At 26.4% G+C, this 21423-nt stretch overlaps 1 protein-coding gene across 2 annotated transcripts; it reads right to left on the bottom strand.

Moving 5' to 3' along the window:
• Positions 1-323: 323 nt before the first annotated feature.
• On the bottom strand, positions 324-13122 carry LOC132920771 (uncharacterized). Of its 2 annotated transcripts, none has more exons than XM_060983434.1 (3): positions 12902-13122; positions 9766-10033; positions 324-2249 (listed from the first exon to the last, which is right to left on the bottom strand). In XM_060983434.1, the coding sequence occupies exons 1-3, from the start codon at positions 13088-13090 to the stop codon at positions 1840-1842; spliced, it is 867 nt and encodes a 288-aa protein (XP_060839417.1). In that variant the 5' UTR covers positions 13091-13122; the 3' UTR covers positions 324-1839. The 2 variants fall into 2 exon arrangements, with proteins under 2 accessions (XP_060839417.1, XP_060839416.1); XM_060983433.1 differs by having other exon boundaries at positions 324-2267; positions 12902-13119.
• Between the last annotated feature and the right edge of the window lie 8301 nt (positions 13123-21423).

A 21423-nucleotide genomic window follows, 5' to 3' on the forward strand; every position in this document is an offset into this window, starting at 1 on the left:
ATATACTTACTGGGTATTGCTATATAAATTGTAGATAGTATATGTACCTAACTATATTTTATCGAGTAGGTAACAACATATTGTAAATTTATTAATTTACACTATTATATTATTTAGAATTCTCGACATACATAATCGTTAAAAAATATAGAAAAGTATACCTAAGAGCATAGAACCATATATATATATATGATTATATATTTACATTATAAATAAATAGACGGATAATTACTAATTAGTTTTCACTTTAAAAACAATGTAAAAATAATAAATAATATTTTGTTATATTTGTTAAATTTTTGTAATATGCAGTGCTGAAATAATATTAATATTCTTAATTACATACACCGTACTTGAATAACTGATAACTATATAAATAAATATAATATACCTAAGTAATGTATTATCTAGGTATTAAAAAAATAGTCATAAAGCATTTTAACAGTATAATATATATGGTGTAATCTGTAAATTATAATTAAACTTTAAATAAAAAACATCATTAACTATATGTATCTAGGTAGTGGTTTCAGGAATATATCAAAACGTGGCGTGTCTTTTAACATATTTAAACGGCTTATCCACCTTTTTTTTTCTTTTTTTTTTTCCAAAAAAAAAACCAGAAATGGGTGGGAACTGTTTAGCACAATGCTAACGGCTTATCCACCTATCTAATACTATTAGGCTTGAATTCAGTTGGAAATCTATGCGTACCTATTAGTCGTCGAGCGTAAGGCACGAGATGAGGATTGATGACTGGTCTTAACATAATTTTACTTTACAAGCGAAAAATAAATAATATAATTTTAAACGATAAGACACAACACGTTTTAAAGCTGTTGTCGTAGACTTCATCAAAAGAACGACAGGAAAATTGTACCACTGTCCAGTGTCCACTACCAATACATTATTGTATACGACTAATGAAATAATCATAAATAAAAGAACAAATGTACCTACCCAAGAATACAATTATAATATTTTATGATTTATTAATGTGTAGGTTACTAACCTATTAATACTTATTAATAGTATTATGTAAAACAATAAATTAAGTAAAGTTTTGATGCAACATGCAAATGTGTTTCACTAATGATGGTGTGTTTGAAATGAATGATAAATTTGAAAAAAAAAAATCTGATAATTCGATTTTGTGTTCTAAACTGATGTTATCACTGATAATTTATTATCAGGTTTGATACTTATACGTAAATCACGCCATATCTAGCAGTTTTATTATAGGTATATCTATCTGTTTTTTTCCTGTTACTCGGAAAAACAAATCAAGTCAGAGTATAATACTTGGGAATTCACAAAATTTACCTATGGTTATGGGTTAGGTTACAATAAAAGTAAGGGAAGTAGGAATATGTTGTACGGTTATTTTGAGAATAGTTAGATACTCATCGACCAACATTGAGCTAAAGTGCGAGGTGTTAAACCTTAATTAGCTCCAAACGGTATACCAACTTTTAACTTTCACGCAATTTCTGAAAATTAATGGAAATACGAAAAGTAACTTGTCATCAGTTTAAGAAATCATTTGGAAGTAGGAGGTTATTTCAGAAGAAAAATATAATATATGTATTAGATCGCGTCTGCAGGAAACAAAATATCAGTTATTAGGTAATGCGTTTTATTATGTGCGTATTGGACAATGTAGGTGGTGTCGGCTGTAACAAGATGAGGTATTTATAACATAATGAGGGTAGTCGGGTTTTGAAAATGTCGATGGGTTGTGGTGTTGACTTGGGGGGGGGGGGGTTAGTGCATATAATTAAAGTCGTACGCAATGATAACAATATCAACTGCGATTCGATCGTACATTCGCCGAAGACTTCATCGCCGTTGGTACGTCGTCTTCATGGCGTCTATCAAATTCTTAGAGTAGTCCTTGTAGGCGTTGTTCTGCTGGGACGCGGCGGCCGATTGTTGCACGTACGAGGAGTAGTCGCCGGATATGTCGGCGGTGAGCGGCGCGAACGCGGCCGCCTGGCCGACCGGGCCGACAGCGCCCGTAGCCACCAGGTTACCGGCACCGAACCCGAAGCCCCCGAAATTGGGGTTTCGGCAGAGTCGCAACATGGTCATCAGGGTGGGCAGTGCCATGACGCCGAGCACCAGCATCTTCTTGATGATCATGACAGCCACCAGTATTGGCACCAGCAGCGCTTTGATCACCAGGAACTTGAACGTGGCCAGCAGTGGGAACAGCAGCGCATACTTCTTGTGCGGGTGTTTGGCTCGACCTGTAATTAGGTAAACCACTGTGAAAAAAAAAAAAAAACTAAATCTAAGTCGCACCGCCATGGCAATCTTTGTTTTAGTCGCGCCCGCGGGTGCAATTGCTTCTGCTGCAGTCGTCGTCTAATCGGTTTTGTGGGCGAGCTGGTGGGGAGGAGGTGACAGGGGCGGGCGTGTACCAGTTGCCCTCAAAAGCACCTTTTTTTCATACCAAATCCCCCAAACTACCTAGAGCAAAATGCACCAGTTGCCCCCAACCGAATGTACCAGTTGCCCTCATATGTTAATATATACGCGATTACAATATATAGCCCGTAAAATAGGGGAGGTAAATATACAAACAATAAATAAAATTATTTATAAAAATAATGTAAAATAGTATAAAATTATAGAATCAAATTTTGATATTTGCAATTATATGTATGATGTATATATATTTTGTAATAAATAATAAATATAATATAGTATAATAATTATTATTAGCATATGTATTTTTTCTATAATTTTATACTATTTTTTTGTTAACAAATTATCACATTGATTGCCACATAATTAAAATATTTATTGTTTCATTGACTATTGTATTCATATTGTTTTGTTAGTAATTATTACAAAATACAATATTAAGTAGAGGTATACATAATTTTAAGCATATGAATTTTTTTCTTTCATTTTATACTATTTTACATTATTTTTATAAATAATTTTATTTATTGTTTGTATATTTATCTTCCCTATTTTACGGGCTATATATTGTAATCATGTAAATATTATCATGTGAGGGAAACTGGTACATTCAGTTAGGGGCAACTGGTATATTTTTAAAATCCCGATAACAGCCGTCGAGGGCAACTGGTCAACACCCACAGGGGTGGATCCAGACCAAGATAACAGGGGGAACGATTTTTAAAGGGCACACATTAATTTTGATAAAGTATTTATTTAGGTACATACATATGTTAATTTCCATAGTCTTGTATACAGAACAAAAATATTTTTTATATTAATAGTAATAAAAAAATATATCTATAATTTTGTTAGCCTTGAAGTATAATTACGTCAAAAACTAAAATCAGGGACTTCAAACTATTTTTTTGAGAGAATGGGGAGGGCGATCGCCCCCCCCTTTGGATCCGCCACTGGGAGGTAACGATCATCGTGATATAAATTGTAAATAGAAGTGAATATATATAATTTCTACTTATGTTCTTATACATAGGTGTGTATGAGCATTTGATAGGTACCTAGTTTGCAAGGGGAGAGGGTTAAACAACATACTATTGTCATGTATACATTTATATGTGCGTGTGTGATGCGTGTGTCATTATGTGTGTTTGGATAAAGTATATTTTTGAGCATCTCTTAGGCTTTTATTGATATTTTCATTTAAAGTGAATATATATAGCTATATAAAACAGCTTTAAAATGTTCACAACTCAATTTAAGATTATAATATTTTTAATAGATGTTCCCGTGGGATGTCCTAGATAATATTTTTACCTTAAGTTACATAATAGGTAAATTGGCTGAAATATTAAAGCTAAAATCATAAAATGGATTTGCTGAATAGAAAATTCGCAATACGTGTTGTACGTTAGTGTGAGACGGGGACAATATATACGGATACGACATATAAAGTATTATTGAACAAAATGAGAACACTAAAATAATATCTAGGTGAGGTAAGTTAGTACCTATATATTTATTTATTTTATATACCTACTATGGTGTTTTTGAAAATTTTCCCATCACATTATTATTAAAAATAAATAGTAATACCTACTAGTTGATTTATTGTACAACGAATGTATTTTATACTCACAATATTTATAATAATTATGTAATAGGACTCGTGTCCGTATATTGATTAATAAATAAATAAATAAATAAATATGAAATATAATATATAATGTAATAGATTTTACAGGACGATTATATATCATCGAAGTATAGTCAATAATTATGAAAAGATTCGAGAAATTACAATATCACATAGTATCGTATTTGGTAACCGGTCAATTAGGTTAGGTGCAGTTTAAATGAGCAAATTATTTTTTATATATATATATAATTTGGATGATTATTTAAAAGTTAAAGTTGGGAAAATAATGTTAAGATGCTTGGATTGACCATTGGCGGCGTCAACGGTAAAAATATTATAAAAAGTTACCTAAGGATTCAATTAAATATTGAATTATTATTATTATTATTAGGTGAGCGTAGCATAATGTCTATACTACCTAACCGCGAAGTCGTGAACAATAAGTATACGCATGTTTTGAACAAATCTTGTTTCGGTAAAGTGGAAGCACAAATACGATTGAACATGTATAGTAAAATAGTTTGAACTTTAGTTGAAATGGTTTCCGACTAAATATAACGGCAACGGTTACCTCGGTAAGTTTTGATTTTTTATTATTCGTTCGCTGCGAGAACATACATTTTAGTGGTAGTAAAAATAGTCAAAAAGTTTCTTGTCAGTTGTCACATGTATAATGTACACGAGGTTCTCAAACTTTTTTTGCGCGCGAGTGTATGTATCACATTATGAGTATTACGAAATACGAATCAGTTCCGTATGTGTGAAATCTAACACAGACCAGTGGTATCGCAGTTTGAGAATATCATCATTGATCATTATGTACCTACCATTCGATTACACAACGCTTCTGAAGTTTAAGTGGTAGCTGCGTAAATGATAATGATTATTGCATTTTAAATTTTAAAGTTATAATTTATTACCTATTGTACCTATATATATATATATATACTTGAATACGAGTCGGCTTATTGGAATCGTTTTTGGAGTTAGTATATATGTATAATAAATAATATATTATAAACGGCGAAGCATTTCAAACATCTTATTCTGCAATGGTTCAGCCAAAAACGAGACTTACGCACGTACGAAACATGTCTGCTTTTTTGTTGTTCAATTATTGTCGCGAGTCACGTATATTATTATTACGTGTTTATTTTTCTTTTTTTGTTACCGTTTTCCATAGAATCCGCAATATTTTATGGGGTTACCTCATCGTTATTTTTGTCGACTCCGACGTAGTCTGTACCTACGTATCCAATATTTTATTTGTAAATGCCACTAACCACTTGACTTCTACACCGCAGTCACTGTTTTTTTTCTCTAAAATATTTATCATGTTTGACACGTAAGTTTATATATTATATATTATCATGAAATATCAATAATAAATTATTAGATAATTTATGGACGATACCAATATTTAGTTATTGAAAATGCTTTAAAAATTACGTTATTTCGATTAGAATTATACCTGTTATTTAAAGTACTTTGTTATAACTTATATTACAAATTAAAATAGTTGTGTTTAGGTTTAGGTTTAGGCTGAATATTTTTATAACTTGTTTATTATAATTTTTTTTGTACAAAATTAAGGAGAATAATTATTGATTTTAATAATTAATAAAAAGTTTTTAAAAACCTACTTTTCGAAGGAAAATATCTGTTTACAACTAAAATATATTTAATTTTTAAATGCAAATAACCGTGTCATGCATGCTAATAAATATAAACTGTAGGTATTGTTCTTTTTTTTTATAATTATAATGATGTCATCTAACGAATGAATGATTGATTGATTTTGGGGACCCGGTACATTTATCAATTGTGATTTATTTGATCCTTCATGATGTAATAAACTAACTAATAAAATAAGTAATCAAACAGTGTTCGTATTTTTACGTGCTTTAATACTCAATACTTATAACTATAAGTTATAGCCTCATAGGTATAGTCGTATAGATAAACAGTCCAACAAAGTTTACAATAAAACGTGTTTTCTAGTTTTTTCGCGCACACTAAAATTACGTTTTTATTTCGTTAAGTATAAAGTAGGTTAAGTACGTAGGTAAATTATTATTATAATCATAATTTTGTAGTTAATCAATGGGAATCTATCGCGTGTGTATATTATGTCTATATTATTGAGGTAACCTGTAGGTAAGTAATAATATAATAGAACATCTTTCTTATATTATTTACGTTTACATTTTAAAACGTTATACCTAACTAACGTTTTCGAATTTGACGTCAAGAGAGAACAAACAGATTATTTAAATTATTATAATTTATCATACTATTGATAACACTATTACGTGGTAACTACGTGTTTTATTATATTGTATTATATATTATAGTTTAATATAATCATAAATTGGTACAAATTAAAAAAATCTCGTGAACAATTAAAACGTTTGATGTTCTTATGATTACTTTATTCTCTTAACTTTTTTTCGTTGGAGTGTCGCTCGTGTGTGTATATAGAATATAATCATTATTATTGTTTTAGATTTTTTTAATTTTTTCATGTGAAGCAATGCATAACGTATTTTGTTTGGACTGAAGTGGCATTAATATAAAAAACATTCATACAATGGGTATCTGTATATTATAAACTATAATCAGTAAAATAAAATTAATTATCGTGGTGCACACAATGTGAATGTATTTTTTGCAACAACGAAGGAAACCTATAGTGCTGTCTATACAATTTATTAGACTATGTTTATGTATACCATAATATTATATATATGTCAGCGCGTGTGTAAAGTTTTATGTGTAAATAACACGTGATTAAATTAAAACGTTATTTTTTGTCGTACACGCAGTGTCTTTACTTCTATTGTGTTTTATAATTATTTTTCATTTAAAAAAATATATATATATATAATGTTATCCACGCACTAATGGGGTTTTATTTTTATTTTTTTAATACATATAATATGGGCATTGGGCAAGAGTATGAAATATCGACCAGCAAAACAAGTAAAATATATATTATAATTTTTAGAGTGATATTATTGTAATAATTCGATGAGTGATTGACAGAATGACGAATAAATGACTTATCAGAGTTCCTCTAAAGCGAACCTCAAAATCATCAATGTATAATATGTGAATCGAATGGTATTTTTTAAAATGTCAAAATATTTTCAAACTCCTAGTCAATTTTATATGTATGGACGAGGTTATTATCTATTTGTTATAAAATTTACTGTATCATGAAAAAATTGCCAAAATAATTATTGATATTAAATATATGTTTATATGCAGCGAGAAATTGTCTTGTGTTAAAAACTTGAAATATGAAATAAAATATTTCAGTACACAATGTATTTGTTATTATAGTGAAGATACTGCGAGGTATTAGTTATATTGTGCGTATAACAAAAGGCAAAAGTGATGAAAATATTCCAATTTATTAAATTTGTCTTATTATTGTTACTAGGTATTTTTACTTACAACATGATACATGAATAATACTTTATTTTCACAATAATATTATATAATATAAATTTTTTACGCTCAGTATATTTTATTAATATTGTGTAAAAAAAATTAAATTTCAGTGGAATTTCGATAATTTGAATCAGTTGAGGATAAAATATGAAGTGTCAAAAACTTTATTTTCGAATATTTCTATTTAATGTTTTACTTACATTACCTCAAATATATTTAGATATACTTATATGTTTATGCATTGGGAATATTTCTATTCGGTCTTTTCACACTACGTTGTGTTTCTTTTTTCGACATCAATATCATTAAATTAACTATAAGTAGATTGAACATAAAAACTTTGCTTGACAATATTTTTAGTAACTCTTAAAAATGTGTCATAATCAAATATTTTTTGTAATTTTTAATTGAGTACTCCTGAATTTTTGCATGCATTATACATAATACTTTATCAAAATTTAAGGACGTAGTATGTTAATTTTAAGGTTTTGGCTAAAAATTTTGTTTTCATAACAAGTCAAAAGTATTATAGTATGTATGTAATATACAAATTATATTATGCTAGTAGGATAAAAAAGCCGGTTCTAGGTCCACACCATGATCCGTACCTCGGCGTACCTTCAATGCACACCACAGTATGCGCACCCGGTACACCCCAGCACACCTTCATAGCACTCCATTGCCCGCGCACCCCGGCGCACTATTTCCATTTATACTCGTTAACGTAATAGATGAATAAGTTTACATTAATTAATTTATTGTAATAAGTTCTCTTATAATATGGTGCACCATACACACCATGGCACACCACGGCGCACCATTTCCATTTATATGGCGTGGTGCGCCATGGTGCGCAATGATGTGCATGGTGTGCATGGTATGCATGGTGTGGACCTAGAACCGGCTTTTTTATCCTACTCATGTTGGAAATTAAGTTATAAATATTTTTCAGAATAAATAAAATATAAAATTTTTTAGCAAGAACTTTTCAACATTATATAGTTATTTTATTTGATGATTAAAGGTATTCTACGAAACAATTAATTCATTATAGTATTATATACGAAATTATTTATTCCAATCATAATACGTATATTTGGATTTATTTAGAATTGTTTGATTTGATACTGTTTTATGAAATACATGAATAATTGATAGTTAAAATGATAAATCTATATAAATAAAACTACAATAATACAAAAGTACATTATTTCTTTATGGTATTTTAAATTGTCGTTATTTTATAAAAATTTCGATTTGAGTTCACTGCGAATTATTTCGATTTTATTTGCAGCTTAAAAAATGTTTGTTTTAAATTATAAATCACAATATGAAAATATATTAAAATTAATAACTACATTGGGAAACAAATATTTTTGTTAAGTCCCGGTAAACGAATGTATATCAGATAAATTGTTCATTAATGTAATAGGTACCTACTTATTTTGTAGTATTGTTTCTATAATATGATATACATTTAGGTATAATTATCGAGAATGATTTCAATATAATATTGGTTAGTCGTGAGAAATATTTTGTTTGATGTAATAATATGATTTATTGTACTTATATGTTTTAATATTTTTTTGTATTGTTCTATAACTTAGTCAATTAACTAATATTTTACTTGTTCAAATTTAAATTACATCTAGTGCTTCAAACCAAATGTTGATCTAATGTTGAAATTATTGTCCTAATTATAGCCTTTAAACTATCCAAGCAATTTCAAAACGTTTGATAAAATATATTGTACCCTCTATTGTTCCATGTATACGGATCATGTCCATTTTAATGAATTTATATAAATTCAATTTGTGACTTTAAAATGATATTGTTTTGCATATATTCTACTATATTTAATATTGCAGTAAAATAGTAAAATATATTACACATCTGGTTAAGCAATTGGGTTAGAAATCACACGCTTAATCATGCGTATAAACCGCCGAATGGATAAAAATCGTTTATACCTAGGTACTATTTAGTTATTTCAAATAAACTCAATAAAAGTATAAAATATTAAAAATCGAAAATTTATAGTTGTAAAGATGTTATTTGATTTTTTATAATATTACGGTTATACCATGAAAGTAGGTATTATTTTTGAATTTATATTTTCTAAATAAATTTGATGTCTGATATTTTAAAAGACTACAATGAATATTCAAGTGGTTTTCGCTACGATTTTAAAGATTTAATAATACGTTAATTTTAAGTTACATAAAATGTGTATTTATACTCACTTTCGTTGACCACTTCAAAAATGTCGTTCTCATCGACGACTGTGACAGGTGGAAATTTTTTCGACCATTGCGGGAGGGACAACAGGATTCCGTGATCATTACTATAATTGGTCAGTTTTTTGAATGCGTAAACCAATTGATCCCAAAAATTCCCTGTATTCCACGATCTACTTTCGTCAATTTCGTAGCGTTGATCTATGTTCATTGTATCGTTATCGAATTTCAGTTTGATAAATCGCATGGTCGTTCCACTGTCGTTATTCAATTGCTATAAAATACAACAATTTTCATTCATACCGTCGTTTTAATATTTTTAATGGAAAATAATTTATTTAAAAATATGTAAAATCGAGCTTTGTTTATCAGACGATGCGCAATTAAATATTAAAATTAAAATTAATTAAACTTCATAATTGTACGCATTAAATACTTAGAAAAATATAATACACAATGATCGATATTTCAGTTGATTCTTGGGTTTTTAAAAAAAAATGTTTGTTTATGTGTATAACTTTAAGTACATAATAGTATAATAAATTCATAATATTGTACATTCTACATTAATTCGCAAAATCAAATTATGTTGTAGCTGGTACTATTAGTAGAAAAATATCCATTGGTAATATTAAATGATATAGCGATAGAAGGTTTTAATTTTAATATTAGTTCAATTAATTGTTCAATATTTATTATAATACAGGTTTATATAGTTAAGTATACCAAATATTTTTTGTTTTGTATTCATACTTCTATATGCACACAATTTTATAATTGGATTTTAATTAATAAATAAATTTAACTAGATTTTTATGGGAAAAAAATATATTTTATTTTCATTTAAATTTTTAAAATAATAACCTTTTTTTAGTTTATATGAAATTTCCAAATATTGAATCAATAACTTGTTATTTACTCGTAGATGACGGTTGCGGTAGTATTGTAATATGTGTGTAGGTACCTTTAATTTTTAGTTTTAAATTTTAGGTTTGCCAGACACGTCTTAATTCCTCATTTCATCATATATTTATAGTTAAAACACCTATAAATGGAAAATTATTTTTACATGGACATTGGACATTTTTGTTAAGGTGATCTGCCAGAGAATACAAAATTAAAGATATTGAATACTTTAAATATGAGAATAACACCATGTTAAGTAAAAATTAATTTGAACTAATTCAAACTTTATACATTTATTGTTTTTTAGATTCTGAGCGGAGAGATGTGTTTTTTGTGGATAAGTACACGATAAGTTGTTGATAAAATATTTAGATTTTCAACAATGAGAGTGGTTTTAGATATCAGATTGAATCTAGTTTGTACTTTGAAGAGGTTAAATTTAAAAATACCCAGTTATTATTTTTATAATAGAGAAAAATAAACAAAAAATTGAGAAAAACAATAATTTTTATGTAATTTATTTTTTAACAAAATCGATTTGGTTTATTTTTTGATGTGACTCAAAAACAAATATCCTTAGATACTTGAAATTTTCACCAAATGTTTATATTATCGTTTTTAATTAGAATGACATTTTTATAGGCATAAGGTATTTTCAATTTTTTATTTTATAAATGTCTATTAAAAATTATCTGCTGCACATATAAATGATTTAAAATTTAATATAAAGCTTCTTAAAAGTTGTTAATTAATAAATTAAAAATGTTGAAATATTAAGGTCACAGTATATTTTTTTAAGTGTTCAAAGTTAAAATGTTGACAAAGTTTTTAAAAATTGTAAAAATTAGTTAATTATTTTGTAATTAGAAATTAAAAATATTTTGTTTTTATAATCAAGATTTAAAAATGTAATTCAAGGTTTTTTATTAGTTTTTAAACATATATATGAAAAAAATTTCAACCAGAAAGTCAAATTAAATTTTTATGAGTATTTCAAATTAAATATTTACGACATTTAATATTCACGCGCAAAATAATTTCTCCTCAAACAATTTTTAATATTTTATTATACTTCAAAATAAAATAACCAAAGATATTTGAAATTTTCACCAAATATTTATACTATTATTTTCATTAATGTTTCTATAATTTTATACTCAAATTTTTTTAACTCTTTTTAAGTTATCATAATATAGGCATGAGGAATTTTAAATTTTTATTAGTTTTTTTTTTCTATAAATGTTAGTAAAGGTTATTCGCTGGGTCAAAATTGTTGAAAATGTAGTATAAGATTTCAAAAACTTAACTCTAAAATCTGTATAAAAATATTAAATATACATTGGCACATTTTTTTTTAATACATTTTAAGTTAGAATTTTGACCAAATTTGTTAAAATCTCAAAAAATTTAAAACTATTTTATAGTTAAAAAATTCTTAAAAATTTTTTGTTTTATAGCTTAGTTTTGAAAATTTAATACAAGATTCTTCATACGTAGTTCATACTGAGGCCATAAAATCTAAAAATTGTATTCCGACAATTATTTTGTACAGACATTTTAAGTTCCAATTTGGACAAAATTACCTATTTAACAATAAATAAAAATAATAAGTTAATATTTTTTTTGTTATAATTTAAAAACATTATTTGAGGGAACTTAAACTTTTATGTATTTTAAATTATTATGAAATTTTACTATACACAATAACATTTTTGATTTATTTAAAAATATTGTTTATATTATATAGATTCTCTGAATCTATTTTTACTGTCTTACGGTATTTACCGAAATATGTTATTATATTTTGTGTTGGTATTATTATTATTATTATTTTTGTATATAAATTGATATAATATGGTATAAATATAATATATTATTGTAATAATTAAATAAATGTTATTTCTGTCGAAAACAATTTTACCAACTTACTAAAATACCAATAGTAAAATAAATTATTCTAATAGCTATATCAAAAAAACCTCATAACTTGGTGATATAGTCCGTTTCCGTTTAGAATCGTTTTTCGTTTACAATGATACACGACCATTGAATTCAAATTTAACAGGCTTATAATAGTGATTCATTCAATACCTAATATACAGCAGATCGGTACTCACTGACCTATCGTTTTTCATTTCAAAATCATAAAGTTTCATTTATAACACATAGTTTTTTGTACGTTTTATAAGCCATCTTATGTTTATTGAGATATATATGATATATACAATACACTCACGTTTGATTTGATGAAATTTTCTGGATCTTCAGTGACTTTAACCAGAGTCTCCAGTATAAATTTTCCCACACATTCTTGGGTTAGATTTGTGTGACGAGTACCACACTGGTCGAACATGAATGATTGTGATCTCTTGCAGATGACCAATGTTATTGTCAATAATGAAAATGATATTTTGACTTGCGCCATGGTATTATATTAAAACGATGACCGACCGTGGATCGTATCTGACGAGGAACTAATGATCGCGATTAAAAGAGAATTCGACGTTGAGGTTTTTTAATAAGACTATCGATTGATTCATTTCTTGTCCGTCCACACCTGCCATTGCGGGGAAGCGTTTCGCGGAAATTCGGGCCATCTCAAGTCGTCCATGAGAGCAGGTGGAAATTTCTTGCGTAAAAGTAGTTTATTTATTATTCATTAGAAAATATGTCAAACGCAATTAAATGTTATTTTTAATGTTTATTATAATATTATAGGTATCCACCAAACGTTACGAACGAATTATTACAGTATTACCGGGTATCCAGTATATTATAGTATACAATATATATATATAGGTATTGTATATATTTTCATTTTATAGTATAGTTACCTAGGTACTACATTATAATATAGAACGTGCATTTTGTGTTAGACTGTACGAGAGACAAGGAGATTAATAATTTTATTCATATATTTTCTTTATACGTTAGTCGGTATTTATAATAACTAATGAGCAATACCTACACTAAATAAGGAACAAGCAAAATGTATAAGCTCAAATATTATTTTCACATGAACATATTATGCGAAAATAATGTTGGTTATAACTTTATAAGCAACCCAAATCCAAAATTGTTTCACCGCAGCAAACGTAGGGAGTACTTTTATGACTCGTAAAAAACAGTTTTGCTGACTATACGTTTTAATGTCAAGAAAAAGTTTTCAGCACAAATCGTCGCGTTTTAAATTTTAAATTCCATTAGAAAATATTATAAGTGTATAGTGTGAGGCGTATGTGTTCAGTATATTGTGCAGATCTGTCGGGAGCGTGTATTTTTAATCATCTATATAGCGATAATTATCGAATATTTTAATATTTTGTAATAAGTACATTATATGCACTTACAACCATAAACATTTTATGGACAGTAAATATTTCAAGGAAAATGTAAATGTGACGCTGCAGAGCGGCTGAAGAAAGGATAAGTAAAAGGGTTTCACAAGACAAAGCATTGTACTCTATAGTATATATAGCCACACCTATATAAGTATATGTATTAAACAGTAAACGAAATAAACATAAACTAAAATGTACGTTTAAGTTTAGACTTCTAATATTTTAAAAATAAAACACGACGTCAAAAATTATAATTTTACAGCTACTCATCCATATACCTATTTATATTATTTTGTATTTGAAGACTAAATACTTGCTGTATTGAAATCGTTATAACGGTTTGTATTATTAATTTTTATAATTTGTATTATTCATAACGCGAGGAGTTATGAAACAAACGTTATAACTTTATTTTTCTTACGAAAGTTAAACTTTTTTTTTAATTGGATATTAAGTTTTATCGATTTTAATTTTTGTTTATCGATTATTATATTATTGTGGTTTTGAATAATTTTAAATAATAAAATATCTTAACAACTAATTAAATACATGATATTTAATATAAAATTACTGCCGAAGTTTTGGTAATATTTTTGCAATATTTTATTGAATTTATGTTATCAACGCATACTTTAAATCTTGCAAAAACTGTGTATTCATTATCTGATGCTTGAAAAAAATACTATAATCAGGCTTAACAAAAACTGCGTCAAGAATTTTTTTAGTGGGTACAAAAGTGTTATAATTTTAGTTTATGTATTTCAATTTTATTGTATATAAAGTATAGACGTATTATACAGTTATTATATTTTATGAGTCATGTGTAATTAACTATAATTAATAATTATAAGTCATAACTTCATATGCGTCTTAATATTTTTCTAATGATATAGAAAAAAAAGATAGTCATATAATTTTATAATGATTGAAACAATTTTGGTGATGAAATTCCTTTTTCACCTAAAAGGTTCCGCATCTCATAGGTCCCCTGCAGATACGGCCTTGGGTTCAACACAAAATGTCAAACGAATATTATAGTTACTAAATATATAATATTATTAAATCTTTAAGTAAAGACTAAGGGTTCCCAAACTTTAAAATTTTTTAATTTATAACTGGTGGAAAACGGAAAGTTCATTTTTGGTGGAAATCTGTGACACCAAGTAAATCCTTCTGTCAATTGCTCAGTTTTAACACCTCAAACTCAACATGACAACATATTTATAAAAATGTCAAGTTTATATCACTGAAATAATATAGTACATCTTGTTTATTGTAGAACGAAATAAAAACATGTATCTCTTTTTCGTATAAATAATAAGTATTAAGATTTCAGAGTACGGATGATGTATACATCAAACAAATCTCTTTAAGAAAAAATAATAGTGAATTACAAACATCGTATCCTAGCTAGTACAGATGGTACCGTTCAATTATAAAATTATCAATTTATCATACAAAACTTGTGAGGTAAGACATTTTTTAATTATTGTTTTAATTATCAAGACATTTTGGCGTATACTCCGATTTTGTAACAGTGCAATCTTAAATAAAAGCTACATGACCCTATAAAAAATAAAATAAATTATAATTAAAGATCTTATAACGTTATTTAATCACATGACTAATGTTATTTGTACGAACAAATATTCATATAAAAATTAACATATTAATTTTAGGGTTTAGGAATTTAATACCATTTGTAATAGATAAGTTGTGTAAGTAGGTACATGTATATTGACATATTGCATACTATATAGTAAAGTTAAAAAAATTTTTTTTATTCATAATTTATAATTAAGGTTTGGTTATAACTTAATAATTTTAAATTTAAATTAATAATTACAATATTTTACTTAATCTAAATCAGAGATTCCCAACTAGGGTGCCGCGAAATTATTTGAAATATATGTTTAGTTTATAGGCCATATTAGGGCATATGGGTGGCTCCGGATTTTTAGAAAATGATTAAGGGCGCCGCGAGTCAAAAAAAGTTGGGAATCTCTGATCTAAATGATTTATATACAAGGCACGAAGTGTGACTGATATTTTAAAAATACATTATTTAAAAAAAAAATGTTCTCTGAAACTTCGCAGCTGGTACATTTTTGTGATTCTTCGGTTTTCATTAAGTATGAATGAGTTAGATTTGTATACTTTATTCTTATAATTTATGTCTATATAGATATCTAGTTATAGGTACTTATACTTTATTATATCTAGGCACCTAGCTGCCTTGGTATGTTATAAGATTTAGGCTATCTGAAAATATTAATTTTTATTTTATCGAGTGTTTTATTTATTAGTTATTACATTATATAAAGTACTTTAATTTGCCTAATCGTTTTATAATAAGATGAAATTAAAATTAAAATTATCGTTGACTCCAAAAACCGCACACTTTTGATAAAATACAGGACAAAACCGCACAATTTTGGTAGGTTAAAACCGCACACATTTAATAGGTTAAAACCACACAATTTTAAAAATTGTCGTATCTAAAAACCGCACACTTATGATTTCGACCCCAAAAAGGTCGATAAACAAAAAATGCATAATATGTTTATGTATAATTAATTATTTATTCTCATTATTCTCATATTTTATCAAAAAAATTTATATATTCAAAAATTTTAAATACTAATTTAAAAAAAATTTAAAACTTTCAAAGTTTGATTGGCTAAAACCAACTGCCGACATTATTTAAAAACTTTATACGATCTCCGTGACGTAAAAATTCTTCCCAAAATTGAAAAAAATGCTCCTAAAAATAAATATGCAACTTTAGTGGCAACTAAAGACTTGATTATTGTATAGTACTTATCTTATAATCTTATCTTTTCACTATTTTCACTAAAAATATTGTGCGGTTTTAACCCACTCTAAATGTGCGGTAATTTGTTATAAAATGACCGATAAGCTGTGTGGTTTTTGTCTATTGACCTTTTTAGGGTCAAAATTAAAATTGTGCAGTTTTTGGATGCCCTAAGACCATCGTATTTAAGAAAATAATATCAAATTATATGCTTTATTGGTTCTGAAGAATTTATTGTCGATGAATTTTTTTCACACTTATACTTAGTCTCTTTACAATTACATATAAAGGTGTATTACAAATAAATCGGTACAACACGATTGCGCACTTTTTACCTTTTTGTATTTGAGAAAATACAACACATTTGCGCTCCTTTTATCTTTTTTCTTTGAGCAACTAAAAATATTTAAATAAATATAAATTCAAAAAATTTACCAACATTAATAATAACGTAATATATTAAAATAATACTTACATAGCAGTAATTTATTATTACGCGTAAAAAAAAAAAAATATAACAAAAATCAAGTTTTTATAACTGTTTAGCATAATAACGTGATCCAAATTTCAACAAATAATTTTTTAGAGATATCTCATTGTTTTTATACATTTTTCCAAGTATTTATTATAAATGAAATATTTTCTTCTTGCTCTTTACGAGGCTTGTTAATATTTTGTTGTTTTATACTATATTTTTTTAAATAAAATTAATTTTGAATATCCAATAAAATATGTATAACTTGATAAATAGATGGATGATGAGATGTATAAAACTGAGGGTTTAGTGGCTATGAAAAGATTCTGGCTCATTGGCCGTTCTTGCTTTTGTTGAAAGTTCAGTTGCCTATAAAACCGGTAGAAATGCGGCATCAGGTGATATATAATTGTAACCTAACCTAGGACTACGTTTTTGTCCTAAAAAGTTAGGAGAACTTGATTTTTAACCCAAGTACATGTACCTATAAAATAAACAATATTTTATATTAATTATAAACTGGCATAAATCCAATAAATCAGGATCTCCTAAACTTTGTCATTAAATAACATGACAATTTTACATCATCTACGTTCATTTAAAAAATCATAAACGTATTTACTAAAATTTGATACATAACATATAATATGGTGCTTACCTAGTCATCTTTTTTTTAAAACTTTAAATTCGTTATCGTAATTATAAGCACATCTATATTATGTATGTGTTAAGATTGTTGGAAATACAAATATTATGTTTTAGGAAAACCGTTGTAAAATTTTTGTAGACAAATTAGTCTTAAGTTTTTATAGTAGTCTCGGTAATTCGACAAAAAACAATGAGATTGGGATACTGTCAAGTGTCGGATAACTGCAACTGATTAAACATAAGGTATTTTTTTTATAATTTTCCTATTATTAGATAAATATACTAAATATTTTAAAATAACAAATAAACCTAACTCTATTTTTTTAATAAAATAATTGTCTATAGGCTATTATAGACACTTGTATTTTTTTTATCCATATTTAATTAAATATATTGTTATTAATAAAATTAATATTATTAGCGTTTATAACGATGAATTAGAATACTCATCGTAGTAATAACTTAACGATGCTGTAAAAAACAAGGTAAATTATTGCATAAATTGTTGATTAAACATTTTTTTTTTTAATGAAATTATTTTTGATTCTTATAAATAAAAAAATAAAAATTGAATAGTAGGTAACCATTCTGCCGTACAGTAGTCGTTAACAGTAACTCGTCATCGAGTAAGTCACTGTTAATTCAATGATTAATTATTGAATACGAAAAATGATTCTGAGCGGAGATGATCTATCACCTATATTTCTAATGATATTGTATTATATAATTATATTGCTATCATAGCAATTTATTTTACTATTAGTAATTCTGCACTTAGTTGAATTAAATTTTTCCTTAAACATTAAATTTATTATATTATGATTAATTAAAAATTATTATTATAGTGTACATTTACGTAATATATTAATTTTTGAGTCAACGCTAACTACGGTTTGATTAGGTTCTTAGCATAGTTTAAGCGATAGCTTACAATTTTAAAACGAATCTAAATATTTTGAAAATATCACTATGTATAGTAAAATGTAATGATACAGTAAACGTTTCAAGTCTCTTCGAGTATAATATTTTTAAATTACAAGAAAATAACTAAAAATCATCATTCTTTGTTTAAATATCCAAATTGTCAAAATGTTAACAAAAAAACAATTATTATTATTATATTGTATCAACAACATTTTTATATATAGATAGTTCTAAGAAAAATGTATGTGGGATCTTGCATTAAATTTTCAAGATTTTTTTCTAAGCCTATATATTTTTATCAAATCTGAAAAAACTTATATTTAAAATTTAAAATGTTTTTAAATGGCTTAAAATTAGTTAAATATTTTGGAATATTTCATTGAACGCTGAAAATAATAATGAAAGTTACAGTGTAGTATTTTAAGTTTCTATGACTCATACTTTTTAGAATAACATAACAAAATCTTGTGAAATTTAAAATACCTACACACACTGAAAAAGAGCCAACATATTATGAAAATTATTTAATATATAGTAATTACTAATTGATAAATTTAAATTTGACGATTCTGTGATTATTTTAAGTCATTATAACAATAATTAATTGTTAAATACAAAAATACCATACAACTGGGTTTGCATAAAAGTTCCTATTTTCCTCATATTATTTTTTATGTTTTTCTCAGTTGCTTGAAAATCATTTATAATTTATAATTTTCAACTTCTTCAGATTACTAAGTAGATTCAATTTTTTACTAGACATCATCCCTCCTCCCAAAAGCGCAGAAAATGATTGCATTTTTACTGATTCAAATGTTTTGGCTTACCTACGGCAAAATAATAATGACCGTACATTATTGTAAAATTAATATATTTATAACTCGGCTCAGAATTTAAAACTGCCAAAGATTTTGTTTTGCATTATAGATAAGCAAACATGTTCCTTGTGATGTGCTAATATCATATTATCATTATATTAATAATATTATGATAGCCGATAGATATTAAGTTTGGGACATAATTTAACTAGGAATGAAATGGTAGTATGTAATTCAATTCACCTTGTTTAATCCGACAGTATAGAAGTCCAAAAACAATTAATATGGTATGCTGATAATAAAATTACACAATCATTACCATTGTTAAATGATTAAATTATCTTCAAAGAGATCTATTATACATAATAATATTAACGATAAGATGTATACTATTTTAATTTTTAATATATGTACTAATATAATATAAGTGAAAACGGCGTAATTAGTTAAAAATTGTGTTTACTGTGTATCTACCCAATAAATTTCGTTGAAACTCCGACTAAATTGTTTTAAGTACGAAAATAAAGCGAACTTAACAAAACAAGGTGTCCATTATATTCACATCTCATAAATTATGAACATTTTAAATGTTATAAAAATAAAACTTAGTCGGACGTCAGAAAGTTATTATGTTATTTTTCGAGTAATTTTTTCTATCAAAAAATGTATAACTATTATATCCAGTTTTCAAAATTCTATTAGCATTAAGACAACAGTAAGCCTTATTTTTATGTCGTCCAGGTAAGATGATAATTGAATTTAGAATTATAAGATTTCTTATTAAAGTTCCTATAATGTATAGCAATTAGCTATTTACGCATAACTTATGTTAAATAATATGTTTATTGTTTATACATGCATATATTTATTATAAAATTTATATTTTATATACCTATTTTTAATGTTTATAATGATAGTTATATATTTTATTATTTCACTTCAATTGTATGATATTATAAACTAAATAGGTATTGTTCGTATTGTAATAATTTATAATAATTGTTGTTATACGGCTTTTGAACTTTTTTTTTTTATCACAATTTATAAATTAAAAATTAGTATAGTATAATATGTATATATTTGATGTTTACAATTATAAAATATTTTATTACTTATTAGTGTATTATTAAAGTACCTATACTTCTTATATATTTGGTGTCATGTAGAGACCACCAATCTAAAATACTTAATGAATTTTAAATTATGCAAATAAATAGAACATTTTTTGGAAATTTTCAATAGTAAGATAAAATGAATAGTATGTATAGTAGATATAGTATAGATACTAATTAAATTCGAATACATTTAGGTACATCCTATAGTGTTTTCAAATATCCTATTAAATTATTTTCATTGCGATTTTGATTAAGTATGATTGACTGGTGTGCGGTTTTAAACAATAATGCGATTTTAAATAAATGTGTGCGGTATTGGACGGTTTGATTTTGGGAAGACTGTGCGGATTTTTTTTGGAAGTATGCGGTTACAGTATGCGGTTGTCATACCTAAATACCTTTGCGGTAATAAATGTCTTATTGTTTACGATTTTTATTATTTTTCATGCGTATGTACGAAAATTGGTACTATGTTTTTAGTTTGTACGTTTTATGAATTCACAAAGTGTAAAAATGCATTTTCGTAGTGTACACACATTTTGTCGTAATTCATAATGCATCAGTGTGTTGACAACAAATGGGACAAGTATTATTTTTAATAAATAAAAAACGCAAAAAAAAA

The sequence above is a fragment of the Rhopalosiphum padi genome, chromosome 2, assembly GCF_020882245.1.
Source record: "Rhopalosiphum padi isolate XX-2018 chromosome 2, ASM2088224v1, whole genome shotgun sequence".
Taxonomy (NCBI): Eukaryota; Metazoa; Arthropoda; class Insecta; order Hemiptera; family Aphididae; genus Rhopalosiphum; species Rhopalosiphum padi.

Excerpts from the sequence above, each read along its gene's own strand:
- LOC132920771 (XM_060983433.1), bottom strand. The coding sequence starts at position 13,090 with ATGGCGCAAGTCAAAATATCATTTTCATTATTGACAATAACATTGGTC. Across the intron at positions 10,034-12,901 it reads AAAATTTCATCAAATCAAAC|CAATTGAATAACGACAGTGG; the intron begins GTGAGTGTATTG and ends TGTATTTTATAG. Across the intron at positions 2,268-9,765 it reads TTTTGAAGTGGTCAACGAAA|TGGTTTACCTAATTACAGGT; the intron begins GTGAGTATAAAT and ends TTTTTTTCACAG.